The sequence below is a fragment of the Myotis brandtii genome, unplaced genomic scaffold, assembly GCF_000412655.1.
Source record: "Myotis brandtii unplaced genomic scaffold, ASM41265v1 scaffold1722, whole genome shotgun sequence".
Taxonomy (NCBI): Eukaryota; Metazoa; Chordata; class Mammalia; order Chiroptera; family Vespertilionidae; genus Myotis; species Myotis brandtii.
Window position 1 is genome coordinate 137,085 of NW_005356354.1, and position 18,769 is coordinate 155,853.

The following is an 18,769-nucleotide window of genomic DNA, read 5'->3' on the forward strand; positions in this document are numbered from 1 at the left end:
GGTGCAAAGTCAGCCACTGCCTGAGGCCACCCAGCAGGAGCTACAGAGAGATCTGCAGATTCCTCCTCTTTGTATCGGGTTTGGAAGTGCCCAGATGAGGCCCAGCTGTGAAGCAAGGCAGGCTGGTGCTGGTGCTGGCCTTGGGCCTTTTATTGATAGCTTTGGGGTTCCCTGACCCAGCTGTTGCCTGTTTGACAGGTTTTAGGCTGAGAAAGGATAGGCCATTCATATGCAAAAGCCACTGCACACAGCTTAGGTGGGTTTGTAAATTGGGTGGGGCGGTGTCAGGGAATCGCCAGGGTGGAGCAAACAGCAATAGCTGCTGGTCAACCCTGCACCAGAGAGCTCCCAGCACAGGAACAATGACCACTGCGAGCACCTTTCTTCTGAAAGAAAGCCGCCCTCACATTCCGGCCGATGCCACAGTCCAGTTTTTCCCCGTATGTGTCTGGGTCCCCAGAGTCTCACCTAGAACTGGAGTTCAGAACAATTGGGAGCTTGTATCTCCCTTCCGATAAAAAAAGCAGCACATCTGGTTGCCAGCCTGTTCCACGCACGCCTCTGCACCTCCTACCAGTCTCAATGCGCTTTCTTCTTTCCTTCTAGTTGTAGAACTTCCACTCAGCCAGCTTTCCCGCAGTTCTGGATGATAGTTGTTCTGTCTTTTAGTTGTAATTTCGGTGTGGTTGTGAGAGGCAGCAAGTACGTATTTACCTATGCTGCCATCTTGGTTCTCCCTCCTGTTGATATTTTTATTGTGATTGTGTTAATCTAAGAACTGACATAGTTATAATGTTCTGTCTTCCTTTTCATGAACATGGTATACCTTTCCAGGTGTTCAGGTCTTTGGTGTACTCGGTATCATTTCAAAATAATCCTCCTAATGTTCATATTAATGAGGATTAAAGTTTGCTGCAAATCACACAGACCCACCAAATACCAGACACTAAGTGGCTAAAAGAAGATAGAGATTTCTTTCTCTCGTGAAGAAGTCAGGAGGTGATGAATCCCGGGCTGGGATGATACTAACAATGCCAGGGACCCAGGCCTCTCCTCTCATACACTCTGCGTGCACATCTCTCAGTCTCATATGACTGCATGGGCCAAGACAGCCAGCGGAAGCCTGGCCACTATTTCTGCCTCCACAATACAATTAGAAGGCAATAGGGAAGAAAGATATGCCTCCTTCCTGGGAGGAACTTCTATTAAAGCTACACAGATAACTTATCTGCAATGGAAACTAGCAAATGAGGTTTTAATTCCAAGTGGCCTTGTGCCAAGCTAAAAAAAAAAAAAAAAAAAAAAAAAAAAAGAGGAACGAGAACTGACCGTCCCTGCTGAAGTGGAGTATGTTATTTGTGTTGGTGCTTATCTGTACGTCTTTACACCTACTGATAGCTCTGTTACTTGATTTACAAGTTTCAAGTATTGCCCTTTGACCCTCCACTGTAAAATAGAAAATCAATGAGCTTATTTTATCTTTTATCATGTTCGCCTTCTCCTCCCAGCTTTTGCTAGTTAAGTCACTAGAACTATAGGAGAGTTAAAAAACATACAAACAACCAAGAAACACTTTACTCTACCCATTAGGTTCAGCACCTAAGGCCTGCGAATTGAACTACCAGAAGACAGCTTAATGGCGGGGCTGGGTAGGGGTGGGATATAAACAGCTTCTTTACACACGCAGAGCCCATACACATGGGAGAACTCGGTGACCAGTAACTCAAAGAGGCAGTGAGAACGTGGGGCTTATATACCCTCTTGGGAAGCAACAAGACAAAGAAAAGGAGGTTGGGCTCCGAGCAGGAGCAGGGCAGGGGGCTGGGGGGAATCATGGGAAGGTAAGTCTATGGGGAAGTAATGGAAGAGGCAGGTGGCTTTGGGAAGGCTTGTTTGTGCAGACCCGTCTCAGGGCAGCTTCCTGTCTTAGTGAGGATGCGGGTGAGTGGAGGGCCAGGCCTTCAGAAAGGACATGCCCGTCCTGCTGTTAGGCGATAGGAGGAGGGCAGAGAGCTCTTTCTGCCTCTCAGTCGCCTTCAGCTCAAAATGATCCTTATGCTGATGTGACATATTTGGGGTGGCATGTTCTGACCCCCTTCACTGCCTTGTCAGGATTACAACCCACATTTGTTTTCGTTTTTGTCCCACAATTACACAGTCACTACTCACCACCATTTTTTTTTGCCATAGTTTTCTATTAATCTCTCTGTTGTCAATTTGTTTCTTGTAGCTTCTTCAAGGGGAGCCATGGAAATGATGTTTCTGAGTAATTTCACGTTCTCAGCTGTTTCCTATTTTCTATGTGTTTACATTGACTGGCTGGAACACTCTTAGACGTGACTTTATTTTCTTAATGTCTCTGTAAACATTGTCCCCCTGTTCCCACAATGGGATGTTCATGGGAAAGAGTTGGAGGCCAGCTTGATTGTTTTTTGGCCTATGGTTGGCTTATAGTTGACCTAGGTTGTGTTTGAATGACCCAGGTTTCTTTTTTTCTTTTAAATCCAATAACTTGTTATTGATTGTTCTGTAGGTGGATCTGTGTGATTTTTCTGGCACACAGTGAGGCCATTCAGTCTGCACATTCAAGTCTCCTTTTATGTCTGAATAATTTCCTTGAATTGTATCTTGAAATATTGTTTCTGTTCCATTATTTTGGGGTTCCTTCTTCAAAGATACCAATTAGATGCCCACTGAATCTTCTTTGCCCGTCTTCCAGAGCTACCATTTTTTCCTCTGTTCCTTTTTGAATGCCCATCCCTTTCTCCTTTTGGCTTCTCTTTAATTCTCCTATCTTACTGTATCCTGCCTATCTTCATGTTGCTACTTCTAATATACCTTTCATTGCCATGATGATTTTATTCTTTCCCTTCTTGAAAATTTTCAGCTTATGTGTCATCTCTATCTCACTGAGTACTTCTGGCAAACATGATTTTTCTCTAATTTCTCCTTCAACCCAGTGGTCCAAGCTTCTGTAGAATTGGTATCATGAGGTCAAGGGTAGTTCTTAGCCATGACTGTCTGCTCTTAACATTGCCCACCACCCCCGTCGACCTTTTCATGTAGACTTTCTAAAAAAAAAGGTAAGGATGCCTCTAAGCTCCATTAAAGAAGGAGCTTGTTTTTTCTCTGTATTATTTCCCTTGTTGCTTTTGAGTAATTTGGAAGAAGTAGAGAAATTCCAAAATTCAATGTCAAACTCAAGCTTCTTGCAGCTGAAAGTTGTTATGCTTCTAAATGAGATGATCCTTGCTAAATGCCGTCTCCAGAATCCTGTACATTTCATATTTTCTAAGGAGAAGAATTCCCTGTGCCTGTGGCGTAATCTCCTGTGCCTCCCAAAAAGTGATAGTAGAAAAAGAGAAACTCTGAGAAAAAAGTCTCAATCAGCTTGACAGACACAAACCAAACTTGACAGAAAGGACTCGATTGTATTTAGATAAAATGTCTTTATTATGGACTCCATGAGTGATAGCAACAGTTGGTTTAGTTCTTATGGATTTTTGTTTTATGCAGTGTGATTATAATAGACTAGAGGCCCGATGCACAAATTCATGCATGGGTGCAGTCAGGTCAGGCTGGCGGGGGGGAGGGGGAGGTGAGGGCCGCGGGCAGTTGGCTGGTGGCCCTGCTCCCAATCAGGATTTTGGGGGTCAATCGGGGACCGGGCTGGCCAGGGTTGGGGGCTATCGGGGCCCAGATCAGGCTGGTTGGCTGCCACAGTTCACGTCATAGCCACCAGTCATTCTGGTCATTCTGCCGTTCCCATCACTGGGCTTTTATATATATAGATGACTTACTAAGAAATTCCAGGTCTTAATCTGCTAGGTGGGGATTTTTCCTTTAAAGTGGTCACCTTTGGGAGACACTAATTCTAATGTTGCTGCCACAATTCAGAGCATTTTTGGAATATCTCTAAACAATTAACTAACAGTGGAAATGGCTAAGCTTGGCCCTAGTTAGAGCTGCACGTCGTTTTGAAATTCACATGAATTATCTTTCCAACATGAACAAGGGATGGACTATTTCCAGGTCGCGTCACATGTGGGGAACCTGATTTCAGTCCGCCATGAGGTGTCTTCTTGCCTCACAGAGAGGCTCAGACTTGGTGGATGAGTATATTTAAGCTGTAAATGCTAAGGTGGAAATTTTTGTGGAAAGCTGAAAACACATCTAATTTTGAAGGGGAAAATGTCTGCTTGTAGCCATAGTTTCCCTGCAGCTTAAAAAAGATGAAATGGAGATAATGGGCTTCCTGTTTTCCCTTCAAGGAGAGCGTTTAATCTGAGTGGCTTTGTCCAGGGTGTTTCTAGGGAGCCTGAATTTAAAAAAAACAAACACAACATTTTCTTTTCCTATTATCATCCCTTCTGGCCAGAAATGTTAGTTTTCATAGACTTTTTCCAGCATGGTTTCAGATAACATTACATAAATATTTTAGAGAGATTGTGCCAGGGAATGTAGACATCTTCATCTTCAATCTTTATCTTTACAAATAATACTAACAAGCGCTAACCTTTCCTTTTTTTAAAAAAATATTTTTATTGATATTAGAGAGAGAGGAAGGAAGAGGGAGAAAAAAAATGTTTTTATTGATATTAGAGAGAGAGGAAGGAAGAGGGAGAGAGAGATAGAAGCATCAATGATGAGAGAGAATCATGGACTGGCTTCCTCCTTCATGCCCCCTAATGGGGATCAAGCCTGCAACCTGGACATGTGCCCTGACTGAGAATTGTACCATGACCTCCTGGTTTATGGGTCGACGCTCAAGCACTGAGCCACGCCAGCTGCGCGAGCTGACCTTTTCTAAGCAGGAACTGTTGCTTTTCCATGCATTCGATTACTCAATCTGCACACTTTATGAGCTGAGTTTATTACCCCCATTAAATAGATGAGGAAACGGAAGCTTCACAAGTTTAAGCAACTTCCGTTCACTCAGCTAGAGAAGAAAGGCCTGTCTCCAGGAAGGAGCCCAAGGGTGACATCCCTTCCCTGGAGCTAGTGGCTGTGTCCCTGAGGCGTCACCACTGCTCCAGCAGTGACCGCATTGCCATGTCCCCTGGGTGGCAGGCACCACGGTGCTGCTGGGGTGCCGGCCACAAGGGGAGGTTGAAGGCTTGCAGTGCCCTGTGGCCTGCCTCGCCCCTGCGCAGCTCCCTGGCCTGGAAATCCGGCTCTGACCGGACATGGATCCAATTGCCCCCTTCCCTTTGGGATAGCCGTTGTCCTGGTCCCGTTTATGACAGATTGTCCTTTCCCACTGATGGGCATGACTGTCTTCCACGCAACACAGTGGAGATGCGTGTTTGACAAGTAATGAAAGCACAGGCTAACCCGGTGGCGGTTTCTCTCTTATCTTGGATCCTTTTTTCTCCCTGACAGTTGCCGGGAGCAGGTTTGCTGGGTTGGACATTTAACCGGGAGCGGGATGCCAGGCTCCCTTTGGTTTAGGCAACCCTGGTCTCTATGAGTAATTGCCCTGGATCTCCCCCTTCCCTTGGCTGGGGGGCACCCCCTCCTTTCCACAGGGAAGGGAGAGAATACCCTCTCTCCCCACCTCCCACGCCTCAGTCGTTTTCCTGATGGGGGTAAGGAGGCAGTATGTGTGAGTTCAGTACTGGTTTGTGATTGGCACTAAGCCCTGAGGAGCGGTGGCTGCCCCACCTGCTAGTGGCAGCCTGGTCACATTTAGATCTTCTGTGCATTTGGCTCCTTTTTCTTTGTGGTATGTGGTGTGAGGTAGAGACCTAAATTTAACTTTCCCACAGAGACAGTCCATTGTCTCAGCACTATTTGTCGAAAATGGTTTACTCTTCAAGCTACTTTAATGGATAAACATTTCTTTCTATGGGAATCTGCCTCCACTGGCCCATAAACTTAATTTTACCCCCGATATGTTCGCCCATCAGAGTGAACCGTTCCTTCCAGTCAATTCACTACCAGGCTCAGTACCAGGCTCACTACCATGTTTACTACCAGGCTCACTACCAGGCTCACTACCTGGCTCAGTACCAGGCTCACTACCAGGCTCACTACCTGGCTCAGTACCAGGCTCACTACCAGGCTCACTACCTGGCTCAGTACCAGGCTCACTACCAGGCTCACTACCTGGCTCAGTACCAGGCTCACTACCAGGCTCACTACCTGGCTCAGTACCAGGCTCACTACCAGGCTCACTACCTGGCTCAGTACCAGGCTCACTACCAGGCTCACTACCTGGCTCAGTACCAGGCTCACTACCAGGCTCACTACCTGGCTCAGTACCAGGCTCACTACCAGGCTCACTACCTGGCTCAGTACCAGGCTCACTACCAGGCTCACTACCTGGCTCAGTACCAGGCTCACTACCAGGCTCACTACCTGGCTCAGTACCAGGCTCACTACCAGGCTCACTACCTGGCTCAGTACCAGGCTCACTACCAGGCTCACTACCTGGCTCAGTACCAGGCTCACTACCAGGCTCACTACCTGGCTCAGTACCAGGCTCACTACCAGGCTCACTACCTGGCTCAGTACCAGGCTCACTACCAGGCTCACTACCTGGCTCAGTACCAGGCTCACTACCAGGCTCACTACCTGGCTCAGTACCTGACTCACTACCTGACTCAGTACCAGGCTCAGTACCACGCTCAGTACCTGGCTCACTACCTGGCTCACTCCCTAGCGCAGAGTTGGTTTTCAGTAAATATTTGGTACTTGAATGAGCGAGTTCAGGCTAATGCCCACCAGCTGTGAGTCTGTTTAGGGGTCCGGAGACCACAGAGCTCAACTGGTTTTATATTTTACTGGGACTGGCAAGGTGGGCTTTTCCTGCTCCATAGCATGAGCGCCTCTTGATCTGTCATTATTCTCTGTGGCAGACGCTTTGGATCATCCCACATCCTTTTTCTTGACCTTGGCCTCTAACAGGTCTCTTAGGTTCCTAATTTCTGCTTCCTTAAGCCTGAAGTATATTTTTCATTCTCCCTATACAGTAGTCCCTCCTCATCGGTGGTTTCACTTTCTGAGGTTTCCATTGCCTGCCGTCAATTGCAGTCCAAAAATATTATATGGAAAATTCCAGAAATAAACAAGTCGTAAATTGAATTGTATGTGTTCCAAGTAGCATGATGAACCCTCTCGCCATTTTGCTCAGTCCCACCCAGGACATCACTCACCTCTCTGTCCAGGATAGACGTCTCACCCATAAGTCATTCAGTGGCCGCCACGGTCATCAGGTGGACTGTGGCGGTGTCATGGTGCCTGTGTGCAAGTCACCCTGACTTTATAATGGCCCAAAGCGCAAGAGTAGTGATGCTGGCAACTGGATATGACAGAGAGAAGCTGTAAAGGGAAAATGTGGAAGTTCTCCACTTTATAAGTAAAGAAAAAAATCATATGCTGAGGTTGCTAAGGTCCACGGCAAGAATGAGTCTTCTCTCTGTGGCCTAGTTTATAAGTTAAACTTTATTGTAGGTTTTTATGTCGAGGAGAAAACAGTATATCTTGCCCTGACCGGTTTGGCTCAGTGGGTAGAGCGTCGGCCTGCGGACTCAAGGGTCCCAGGTTCGATTCCAGTCAAGGGCATGTTCCTTGGTTGCGGGCACATCCCCAGTAGGGAGTGTGCAGGAGGCAGCTGATCGGTGTTTCTCTCTCATCGATGATTCTAACTCTCTGTCCCTCTCCCTTCCTTTCTATAAAAAATCAATAAAATATATTTTTTTAAAAAAGAAAAGAAAACAGTATATCTTCAGTTTAGCACTATCTGTGGTTTCAGGCCTCCAGTGGGCGATCTTGGAGGCAATCCCCACAGAGAAGGGGGGCCTACTGTGTCTGCATTTTAGTTCAGGCCATTTTTCTCTTTCCTTTGTTATATTTTGTGATATTTGATATATGCAGAAGAATATGTGTAACATAATCAGTTATGAGGTATAACTCCCTGCACACCTATGAAGCCACCTCCTACCTGACAACATGACCTGCACCAGCTCCACAGTAGGTGCTCCTCCCTGGCCCACACCTTGCCACCAGGTAATTCTAGCCTGAAGTTGGGGTTTCTCATCCTCTCAACTGGTTTTCTTTCCAAATATAGGCTTATTGAACATATAGATAATCCCCAAAATGCACTAGGTAGGCTTCTTATTGAGCTTTGTAAGAATGATTTCATACTTCGTGAATTCAGTTTGAATTTTCCATTCAACATTTATGCTTCTAAGGCTCATCTCTATTGTTGTGTGTGGCTATGGTTCATCAATTTTATTAGTGACCACAGCGACATCATGTTGTGTAACAGACCATGATTTGTCTGGTCTCCTGTTGATACTTGTTTAGATTGTTTCCCGTTTCTTGTTTTATTTTGCTATTTTGGACGAGATTGCAATAAACATTGTTGTTTATGCCGCTTGGTCCACCTATATGTATGAAGCTTCTCTAGGTACTAGACCAAGGAGTGGACTTTCTGGGTGAAAGGCTATGCAAAAGTTCAGCTCTAAAAGGAAATGCCAAAGTGTTTGTCCAAGTGGTCTATTTATACGCATGCCCCTAAAGCAGCGATTTTCACCCCGTGTGCCACAGAATCGGTAAAACATGGAATACCTGACTACTTAGGGGCACTGGTGTCTTTTCCCTTAGATCTTCAAATTAAAAAGTGATAATAGCCAACACAATAATAGCAATAACAATAAAATCAAAAGGTTTTATCTCATTGGAAAACTTACAGCTCTGAATTTATAAACATATTCTCCTATATTATCGTTTGAAGAATTTAAATGCATGTGGAATTCGCATTTAAGATATATGTGGAATTAATTTTTGTGTGCATGGTCTGAAGTAGGACTGCAGTGTGAATGAATCAAAATCATACCTATTTTGGTAATTTTAGTAATTATGTGTGCCATGAGATGGAACAGGTTGAAAATGGCTGCACTCAAGTATAAAACTCCATTGGTCCCTATCCTCTCCAACACTGGCCATTATGAGATGTGTTAATTTTTCCCTTTTTAGATGTAAAATTATATCTCCTTTCCATTGTAATTTGCATTTTCCCAAGAAAATAGTCGAGGATTGTTTTATGTGCTTATTGATCATTCACGGTTCCTTTTCTGTGAATGTCTCTTTTGCCCATTTTTCTGTTGGGTTGAGTTTTTCCTATTGGATCAAAGTTCTTCATATATTTTGGATCCAAATTCATCATCGGTTACAAGTATTGCCTATATTTTCTCCCAGTTTGTGGCTTGACTTTGTGCTTTCTTCATGGTGTCTTTATTAACAGAAGTTTTCATTGCAATGAAGTTGAATTTATCAATCTTTTCTACTGTAATTAGAATTTTTATCTTATTGAAAAACTTACAGCTCTACACTGAATTTACAAACAGATTCTCCTATACTGTCTGTTGAGGAATTTAAAATGCATGTGGAATTCGCATTTAAGATGCACGTGGAATTAATTTTTGTGCATATGCCATGAAGTAGGGCTCCAGTGTGATTTTTTCCATATAGGAAAACAATTATCCTGGAAGAGCATATATTTAGATTGAGTATATTTACACTGTGTATTGCTAGGAGAGGAAAGCGTACAATATAACAATATATGGTTTTTCAAAAACATAAAACACAATCTCTGTAGTAATGAGTCTATGTACAAAACTTAAAGAAAAGGTATTGGAAGGACCTAAGCCAAAATACCAACAGAGATTCTCTTCGGATGGTGGGATCATTGGTGACTTTGTGTATTTCTTTGTTGTTCTTCTCTGTATTTCCTAAATTCTCTTTATTGAGCATGGATTTGGTTTTGTTTAAAAAAAAAGAAACCACAGCATTGAGAAATAAGGTAGTGTCTATCGATGGCAATGTAGTGTCCGCACACCTTAAAGATAAATCTTGTTGGAAAGAGAAACCATGAATTGAAATCTTCCAACTGAACCCTTTTTAAAAGCCCCTCTATCCCTGGGAGTGGGGTGGGGGGACATGATGTGAGTTATGCCGTCAGCCTCAGTAAAAGGTGGAGAAGGGCTGCATTCTGAAACCTGAGGGGTCCTGCAAACAGTTACATAAAACGCCTCTCCCGTGAGCCGTTTGCTTTAAGGCATGTGAGGCTCCTTGGAGAAAGTGTCGTTGGTGACGGAATCATTTCTTCTTTCCCAACAGCAGATAATGAAAAGACTCATAAAGCGGTATGTTTTGAAAGCACAAGTAGACAAAGAGAATGACGAGGTGAACGAAGGTAAGCATCCCCAAACCGAGAAACATCCTTTTACAACTAACTGCACGGACCTGGGAAACTGCATAGCGAAGGATCCTTTAAAAATCCAACCTAGTGAATGAAGGTAAGCATCCCCAAACCGAGAAACATCCTTTGTGTTTTTTGTTTGTTTGTTTGTTTTTTTCTGAGAAACATCTTTTTACAACTAACTGCACGGACCTGAGAAACTGCATAGCGAAGGATCCTTTAAAAATCCAACCTCAGGGAACAGTTTGGGTCCTTCCAAGACTGACAGGAGAATCTTACGTTACATTTCTAAAATTCTATCTTTTTAAAGAAACAGTTTTTAAAATGTCAGTCAGCGACAATTTACCTCTGCTCCAAAGCCCTGATTCTTCGCATGTGAAGACTGCCGTCCTTCTTCTAATTTCCTATTAACGTAAGACGGTCAGGAGTTTCAGTGAGTTCACACGAGGGTTAACATTTCCCCAGTGATGCAGGTGAAATAATGGCTGCCGGAGACAGAACCCACACTTCTCCAGACAAATCTTTATTTTGTTGTCCAAAGAGAAACCTCTAGCCCATTTTTCCCGTCTGTTTTTCTCTTGCCTTCCACCTTTCTCCTTGGCCCCTTACTTCAACGGGCCTATTTTTCCAGGTAAATCCTAGGCAGGGCATCCGTTGTGAACTATACGTAAAAGTTTTCATCACAGGCAGGGGTGTAGGCCAACGCACCCGCTCGGAGTTGAAAAGAAACCAACCTGGAGAAATAAGTTCAAAACTATAGTTTACAACACCAATCAGATGCCAATAGACCTGCTGGCACTGTTAAGAGAAAAAAAAGCTAAACTCAACAAAACTGTCGCTGAGCTTTGAAACCAGTATTTGATTAAGGCAAGGAAACCCTTGCAAATCTCAGTCAATCCAGCAGTGTGCGTCTGTAGAGAAGAAATCTGTAGAGACGTGAGTGACAGCCAGCAACCATCCAGGCGCGGGGACAGTGGGAAGGAGACAGGCCCGGAGTGGGACATCTGATCAGTTCCGTCACTCCCTGAAAACAAAGCACAGCTAAGTGCTGGGGAACGTGGTTGGCCAGGGCAGCATCAGAAACAAGGGCCCACCTCCCACAGCCTGCACCAAGGAACCTGGATGAACTAGAATCGGTGTTTTGAACAAAGTTCTAACTAAGAAAGTGCATCACGTATCGTAACCACCTCCTGTTATAAACAAGGAAACTAAAGCCAAAAGAGGTTGGGTAATTTGTTTCCCAATTCAGAGTTGGCAGACTGAATACACTTAGTGTTCAGCACCCCGTAACCCAGAAACAAGGGATAAGGATACTGTAGGGAGGCGATGGTGGGCTTAGGGGCCAAATATGACACTGGAGGGTGTGAGAATCCGTTTCCTCCACCAAAGCCTGGCCTGGGTTTCAGATTAGATCAGCTGCTTCCCTGTGTGCTGCCGAATGCAAAGGAAGAATCACTTAGCGAAGGATCCTTTAAAAATCCAACCTCAGGGAACAGTTTGGGTCCTTCCAAGACTGACAGGAGAATCTTACGTTACATTTCTAAAATTCTATCTTTTTAAAAAAACAGTTTTTAAAATGTCAGTCAGCGACAATTTATCTCTACTCCAGTGATGGCGAACCTATGACACGCGTGTCAGAGGTGACACGCGAACTCATTTTTTTGGTTGATTTTTCTTTGTTAAATGGCATTTAAATATATAAAATAAATATCAAAAATATAAATCTTTGTTTTACTATGGTTGCAAATATCAAAAAATTTCTATATGTGACACGGCACCAGAGTTAAGTTAGGGTTTCTCAAAATGCTGGCATGCTGAGCTCAAAAGGTTTGCCATCACTGCTCTAGCATGTTAAAAAGCAGAAATATTTAAAATAACTATAGCTATAATATTATGTTAATGGATACTATACAAAAGATGTAAATTGAGACATCAACAAAATAAATTGGAAGCAAGCAAATGTGTAGAACTTCTTTATGGAATTTAAGTTATCAGTTTAAATTAGACTGTTATAACTATAAGATGTATTATAAAAGAAACCTCTAGCCCATTTCTCCCGTCTGGTTTTCTCTTGCCTTCCACCTTTCTCTGTGGCCCCTTACTTCAACGGGCCTATTTTTCCAGGTAAATCCTAGGCAGGGCATCCGTTGTGAACTATACGTAAAAGTTTTCATCACAGGCAGGGGTGTAGGCCAACGCACCCGCTCGGAGTTGAAAAGAAACCAACCTGGAGAAATAAGTTCAAAACTATAGTTTACAACACCAATCAGATGCCAATAGACCTGCTGGCACTGTTAAGAGAAAAAAAAGCTAAACTCAACAAAACTGTCGCTGAGCTTTGAAACCAGTATTTGATTAAGGCAAGGAAACCCTTGCAAATCTCAGTCAATCCAGCAGTGTGCGTCTGTAGAGAAGAAATCTGTAGAGACGTGAGTGACAGCCAGCAACCATCCAGGCGCGGGGACAGTGGGAAGGAGACAGGCCCGGAGTGGGACATCTGATCAGTTCCGTCACTCCCTGAAAACAAAGCACAGCTAAGTGCTGGGGAACGTGGTTGGCCAGGGCAGCATCAGAAACAAGGGCCCACCTCCCACAGCCTGCACCAAGGAACCTGGATGAACTAGAATCGGTGTTTTGAACAAAGTTCTAACTAAGAAAGTGCATCACGTATCGTAACCACCTCCTGTTATAAACAAGGAAACTAAAGCCAAAAGAGGTTGGGTAATTTGTTTCCCAATTCAGAGTTGGCAGACTGAATACACTTAGTGTTCAGCACCCCGTAACCCAGAAACAAGGGATAAGGATACTGTAGGGAGGCGATGGTGGGCTTAGGGGCCAAATATGACACTGGAGGGTGTGAGAATCCGTTTCCTCCACCAAAGCCTGGCCTGGGTTTCAGATTAGATCAGCTGCTTCCCTGTGTGCTGCCGAATGCAAAGGAAGAATCACTTTTTTTTTTCTGCCACAAAAGAACCTGAAAATGTCTTGTGTGTATTCTTGGGGAAGAGTTAGAATTCCTAAACAATGAAGAGGGTCTGACCTTTATATAATTAAAGAATGTAGGAATGATACTTTACAAACAGCATAAAGATACCAGGAAAGATCTTGAAAGGTAGGTTTGACATGTGATTCTCCTAAAAAGCTGTTAAAGTGCCAGTGATTTGAAGAATCATTTCTTGGATTCAAGATAAATTCCTGCTTCAAAGTTCACCTTTCAAGACCAAGGGCTTATCTCCATTCCGATCATTTGCAAGAGAATCAGTTTTTCGTTGCAATGGACATATGGGCCAAATACTGCCACGCTGAGTTCTGGGAATAGTTGTGTTTTAATCGCCACAAATCTGCTCTGGAGGCGCCCGTGATGACCACACAGCCAGTGGCGTCCCAGCCGAACCCCTGAATTCACCGTTGCTCCTCGCTTGCTTACATGTCCGCCCTCTGTGCACCACAGACTATCTGTCTGTTCCTTGACTCTACTTTCGTTGCCACTGCCTTCCTTAATAAACACACTCTTTCTTCTTCCTTCCTTCCTCTTGCTTCAAACTTGACCTAAATTTACTTCTCCCATGTCTTTGCCTGTTAAATCGATTGAGTCATTGTTAGTAACCTTTTGTTTTGCTAGGATTCCCTTCCACACTAGCCACGGGGGAGGATCTCTGTAGGTGCCACCCTGCATGGCTGAGGGACCCAAGAGCCTCCTACAGACAGGAAGGAGGCCCCTGCCTGTAGGTCCGATGACAGGGAAGCCACCCTGCATTCAGCGTTGGCTGAGCCACAGGACGATACTTGCACTGAGCTTTCCTATTAAAAACATAGCTGGACAGCTTTTATAGCTACTTACAAAGGTCATCATATTTTTAAAGACAGACATTTCTTAAAGGGAAAAATCTATTTTGGTGATGTGATGGGCAAATGTATTTATAGCGTAGGCATTTCACTCTTTGTCCTCTTCTAAATCCAAAGAGAAAATGACTGATTATGTGTTTCTTTAATACCAATACTTCAGGTGAATTAAAAGAAATCAAGCAGGATATCTCCAGCCTTCGTTACGAGCTGCTGGAGGACAAGAGCCAGGCCACGGAGGAGCTGGCCATTCTCATTCATAAGCTCAGTGAGAAGCTGAGCCCCAGCTCGCCGCGGTGTGAGTGAGCGGAGCCTGGATGGCGGCTTGGACTATAGCGCAAATGTGGGCAATAATATTTCCAAGGATGAAGTACTTGAAAAACCACGGTGTACATTTTCTAGTGTTAACTGCCTTTATCATGTGAATCTTTGAAAGTGAGGTCTTCATGATTTTACTGTTTCATCCCCTGTAAATGGTCTTCATTTGCCTTGTCTGCCTTGACATGACAAACAATGGCACGGCATTGTATGGAAAGGCCCGATTGCTGCCCTTTTTGTCCATTTTAGAATGAACTCTACTACATCTTTGCACTCTCTGGGGGCCTCCAAGAGACTGTAAGCTCCTTGAGGACAGGGACTATGTCTTATTCATCTTTGTGTCTCCAGCGTCTAGTCCAGTGCCTGGGACAAAGGAGGGAGGTGCGCAGTAAATGTTGAAACCACCTGAACTGAACTGCCACCAAAGTACAAATACAAATAACGGGGCCATCACTACGCAGCACACCTTCTCTTGTCCAAGTGCTGAAGCGGTTTTTTAAAAAAATAGAAACTGAAGACAACTGACAAGCAGCTATGACTTGCTCAGATTTTTTTCTTAGAATTTTTGGCATCACTAATAATCCTAGAACCTTCGAGCCCTGAGGAAGAATTTAACAGCGAAATGGGTTAATGGAAAAATATCATTATGTTAAAGTTTCATAGAATTGTTCAGAGTAAGTCATTAAAGGCTTTCCTGAAGGATATGCTGTATGTTTTCTGTCTTAGATGTTCACTTGTTGTTTCTCAGTCATGTGAATTTAGTCAGCAGGACGGTGGGGTTTTTTTAAGGGGGCCCTGAGGGTTGTCATTTTGTTAGGACCTCCTGACTTCCGCCTCTGCGGTTTGGAGGGCATGCTTAGGGGAAGAAACAGGGCAGAGCAGCGGCTGGGGACCTGGCGGGGGCTGCCCAAGCATCCCCGGGCGGGTGTCGTTTCCCTGTGAGGCCTCTCTTTGCTCACAGTGCTTGGCATCCTTTTTCTGATCGGAGCATTTCGCTTATACTTTCTACACAAGACAGATTGCGATGTATCTGTTCTCGGCTCATTGTGTAACTGAGCTGAATACCGGTGATATCTACGGCGCCTCAGGGCTTTAACAGGAGAGGGGATACAGGCCAGTAAGTTCCCTCATCTCTTCACAGACCACGAAACACTCAAATACATTACTCCAGGTAGGTGTGAATGGCTCATAGAGTTACGCTTAAGCTCCTGTTCCATCTGTTCGCATCAAGACTTAGAGGATTACGAATTGTGACCACAACTCAAAGGTAGTCTTATAGGCCTTAGACACTGGTTTAATACATGATACTTTAAAATCATTGCTCTCACACAGCAAGGCTTTCTAGACATGAAGACAAAACGACCGTTAAGCAGAACCACATAAAGCTCTTTACAGATGATTTCTTAATTTCTAATTCTTGGGACAAAAAAATATCAAGAAAAGAACTTTATACATTTTTGCTACCATTGTAGACTATTTCACTAACTTTTATGCTATTGTAATAGTACTTTGTCTTAAATGTTTTTCAAACTTGGTGTATTTAATGTTATGCCTCAGAACTGAATAAAATACTGAATTTTTTCATTGTCACATGTTTCTCTACTCTATTACAATACTCTCAGTCTTACAGTGTTGTCTAGGATTCCAAGTGTGGACGTTTTGAATGGAATATTTCGTAATACTCCCATCTGGGGGTTGGGGAAACGTTGAGTGGAAACGTGTCCGATTCAGCTGGAGACATTCAGCCTAGGGTCCTCGGAGTCCTGAGTAAAGATCCAGCTAACAGCATTGCTGAAGTCCATGCCTCCCCAACTGTAGAACTCTCAACACAGGTTAGACACCTTCCTTTCTGTTACGGGCCGAATTGTGTGTTCCCCTCCCCCACCCCAAATTCACTTGCTGAAGTCCGTCAGAATGTGACGGAATTTGGAGATGAGGCTTTCAGAGATAATTACGTTACAATGAAGTCACTAGAGTAGGGCTGACTCTGATAGGACAGGTGCCCTTATTAGAAGAGGAGAGTAGGACACAGACACAGAGGGAAGACAGGTGAGGTCACAGTTTGAAGATGGCCACGGAGAGATGCCTCGGGAGATTGGTTTGGTTCCCTGCTGACACCTTGCTCTTGTACTCCGAAGCCAGTGAGAACCTGTGAGAAAATGAATTTCTGTTGCTGAAGCCACCCAGCTGGCGGTACTTTGTTATGGGGGCCCTATCTTTCTAATACACCTTCCAATCCCCTAAATTCTATACAATTCTGTTTTAGCCTAGCTCCTCTATGTCTATTTTTCAACTTCTAAAATGTATCTGTATTTTTGTTGAGTCTAAATTAATATGGATTTTCCCAAATTGTTACAGAGCTAACCCATCTCAAGACATTACTGTTTATTTTAATGTGGTTATATTAGCCTCAGAAAAAAGAATTATCTGGAGCAGCTTGGAACCTGGGCAAAACTTCAGATCCTTCTGTTAGAAATGATTTATCTTCCTAAGAAGCACCCCTTCTCAGGGGTTTAATTATATATATATTTGCCCTAGCTGGTTTGGCTCAGTGGATAGAGCATCAGCCTTCCGACTGAAGGGTCCTGGGTTCAATTCTGGTCAATTTTTTTTTATTGATTTCAGAGAGGAAGGGAGAGGGAGAGATGGAAGCATCAATGATGTGAGATAATCATTGATCAGCTGCCTCCTGCATACCCCACACTGGGGATCAAGCCCACAACCTGGGCATATGCCCTGACGGGAAATTGAACGGTGACCTCCAACTTCATAGGTCAACACTCAACCTCTGAGCCACTCTGGTTAGGCTCAGGCGTTTAATTCTTGATCCACAATCATTGTGCTCTCTTCCCTAGCAAACCACAAAAACTAGGAAAGGTACAGTATCTTATTCACCGACAGTATTTCTGTAGGCAGAGCATACTGTGTACACTAAGGAGGGACTGATGGACAAGAGTCAAGGAATGTCAGCTCTAGGTCAGATCCCGGGTCACCATAGGTCAGCAGTAGTTTGAGGGTCCCTGTGGCCTTTTCAGCAGGTCTGTGATTTTGAAACTGTATTTTCATAACACTAAAATGCTATTTGCCTCTTTCACTGTGTTGACATTTGCACTGATGGTACAAAAGCCTTGGAGGTTAATACTGCCGGTTCTTAAGCATGAGTTAAAGCAGTGGCTTCAAACTGTAGCAGTAATCTCTTACTCATCTTGCCCACATTGTCAGGAAACAAGCGTTTCCTATAAAAATGTTGCATTATGAAGCAGTAAAAATTGTTAATTTTAAGTCTTTACTCTTGAGTGTCTTTAAGTATTCTGAGTGGTGATATGGGCAATATGCATTCATCATTTCTACTGAATACAAAGTACATCAGTTCTCTCAAGGAAAAGCACTGGTGTGATTATACTTGGGTTGCTAGCTGAACTCGTCTTTTTTTTTCATGGAACATTTTTTTTTGAAAGCACAATTAACAAATTATTATTTGGATTTGGATATTTGGCATTCAATTCACTTTCTTGTGAATTGAAGAAGTGAACCTCTCATTTCAAGGAAAACAATGGATATGTTACCAATGCTTAAATTTGAGCCTTTATGCACAAATTAGAGTTTGGCAAAATTTGTATCCACCATCTGAGGTTGACAGCTTTCTAATACTTAAAATATTTTCTGATGAAATCCGTGGTGATATTAACAAATGGGATTTTTGAATGTTGTATGATGAAGCCACATTGCAACCAACTTTTCAAAAACTACCACTTCTTGGGATTGGAGCAAATTTTCTTCATATACTTAAAAAACCACACACATATATACCAATAGATTGAATGCAGAAGTAGAATTGGGACTCCCTTACTATCCTGGTGGACAGTAAATAGATTTGCAAAACACTTTCATTAAAATATTTAATGATTTTATTTTTAAACATATTTTTTAAAGTTTCAGTTCTAATTTCTAATACGGTAAATATCAATAGGTAACATATAAACAAAAGGTCTGTGGGGCCCTCAAAAGTTTGTAAGAATATTGTAAAGGGATCCTAAGGCCAAAAGTTTGAGAACTGCTGCAGTAAGCTAACGCCTATAACGGTGAAAATTCGTTGAGGGATCCTTTCCAATGTCGGAGAAAGAGGTCGGAATGTACGCGTCTTCGCATCAATCCTTTTCATTTCAAAAGACTCAACAAGTGCAGCTCAGGGCAGCGGCGGGGTGGAGCTAAGACTGCGTCCCGGTCTCCCTAGAAACCACCTTCTGCGCTCCGTCCCTCTGCACCTCTGATTGGAGCAGGTTGGAAAGGGGCGTGGCTTTTCCTTCGTCCGTGGCCCACTCACAGGAACGTGTTGACGTCACACCGGACGCCGTCGCCCCGAGGCCCGCGGTTGCATCCCCTGCTGCGGCCACTGCGCTG

General features: G+C 43.7%; 1 protein-coding gene across 1 annotated transcript in view; it reads left to right on the top strand.

Moving 5' to 3' along the window:
- TRPC3 (transient receptor potential cation channel, subfamily C, member 3) overlaps positions 1–15,958 on the top strand; it is a gene marked incomplete at its 5' end in the record, with an annotated part of 59,914 nt that extends 43,956 nt beyond the window's left edge. The window contains 2 exons of the mRNA XM_014537113.1: positions 10,126–10,201; positions 14,214–15,958. Of these exons, the coding sequence (XP_014392599.1) occupies positions 10,126–10,201; positions 14,214–14,356 (219 nt within the window). The remainder of the gene's footprint in view (positions 1–10,125; positions 10,202–14,213) is intronic.
- Positions 15,959–18,769: the final 2,811 nt, after the last annotated feature.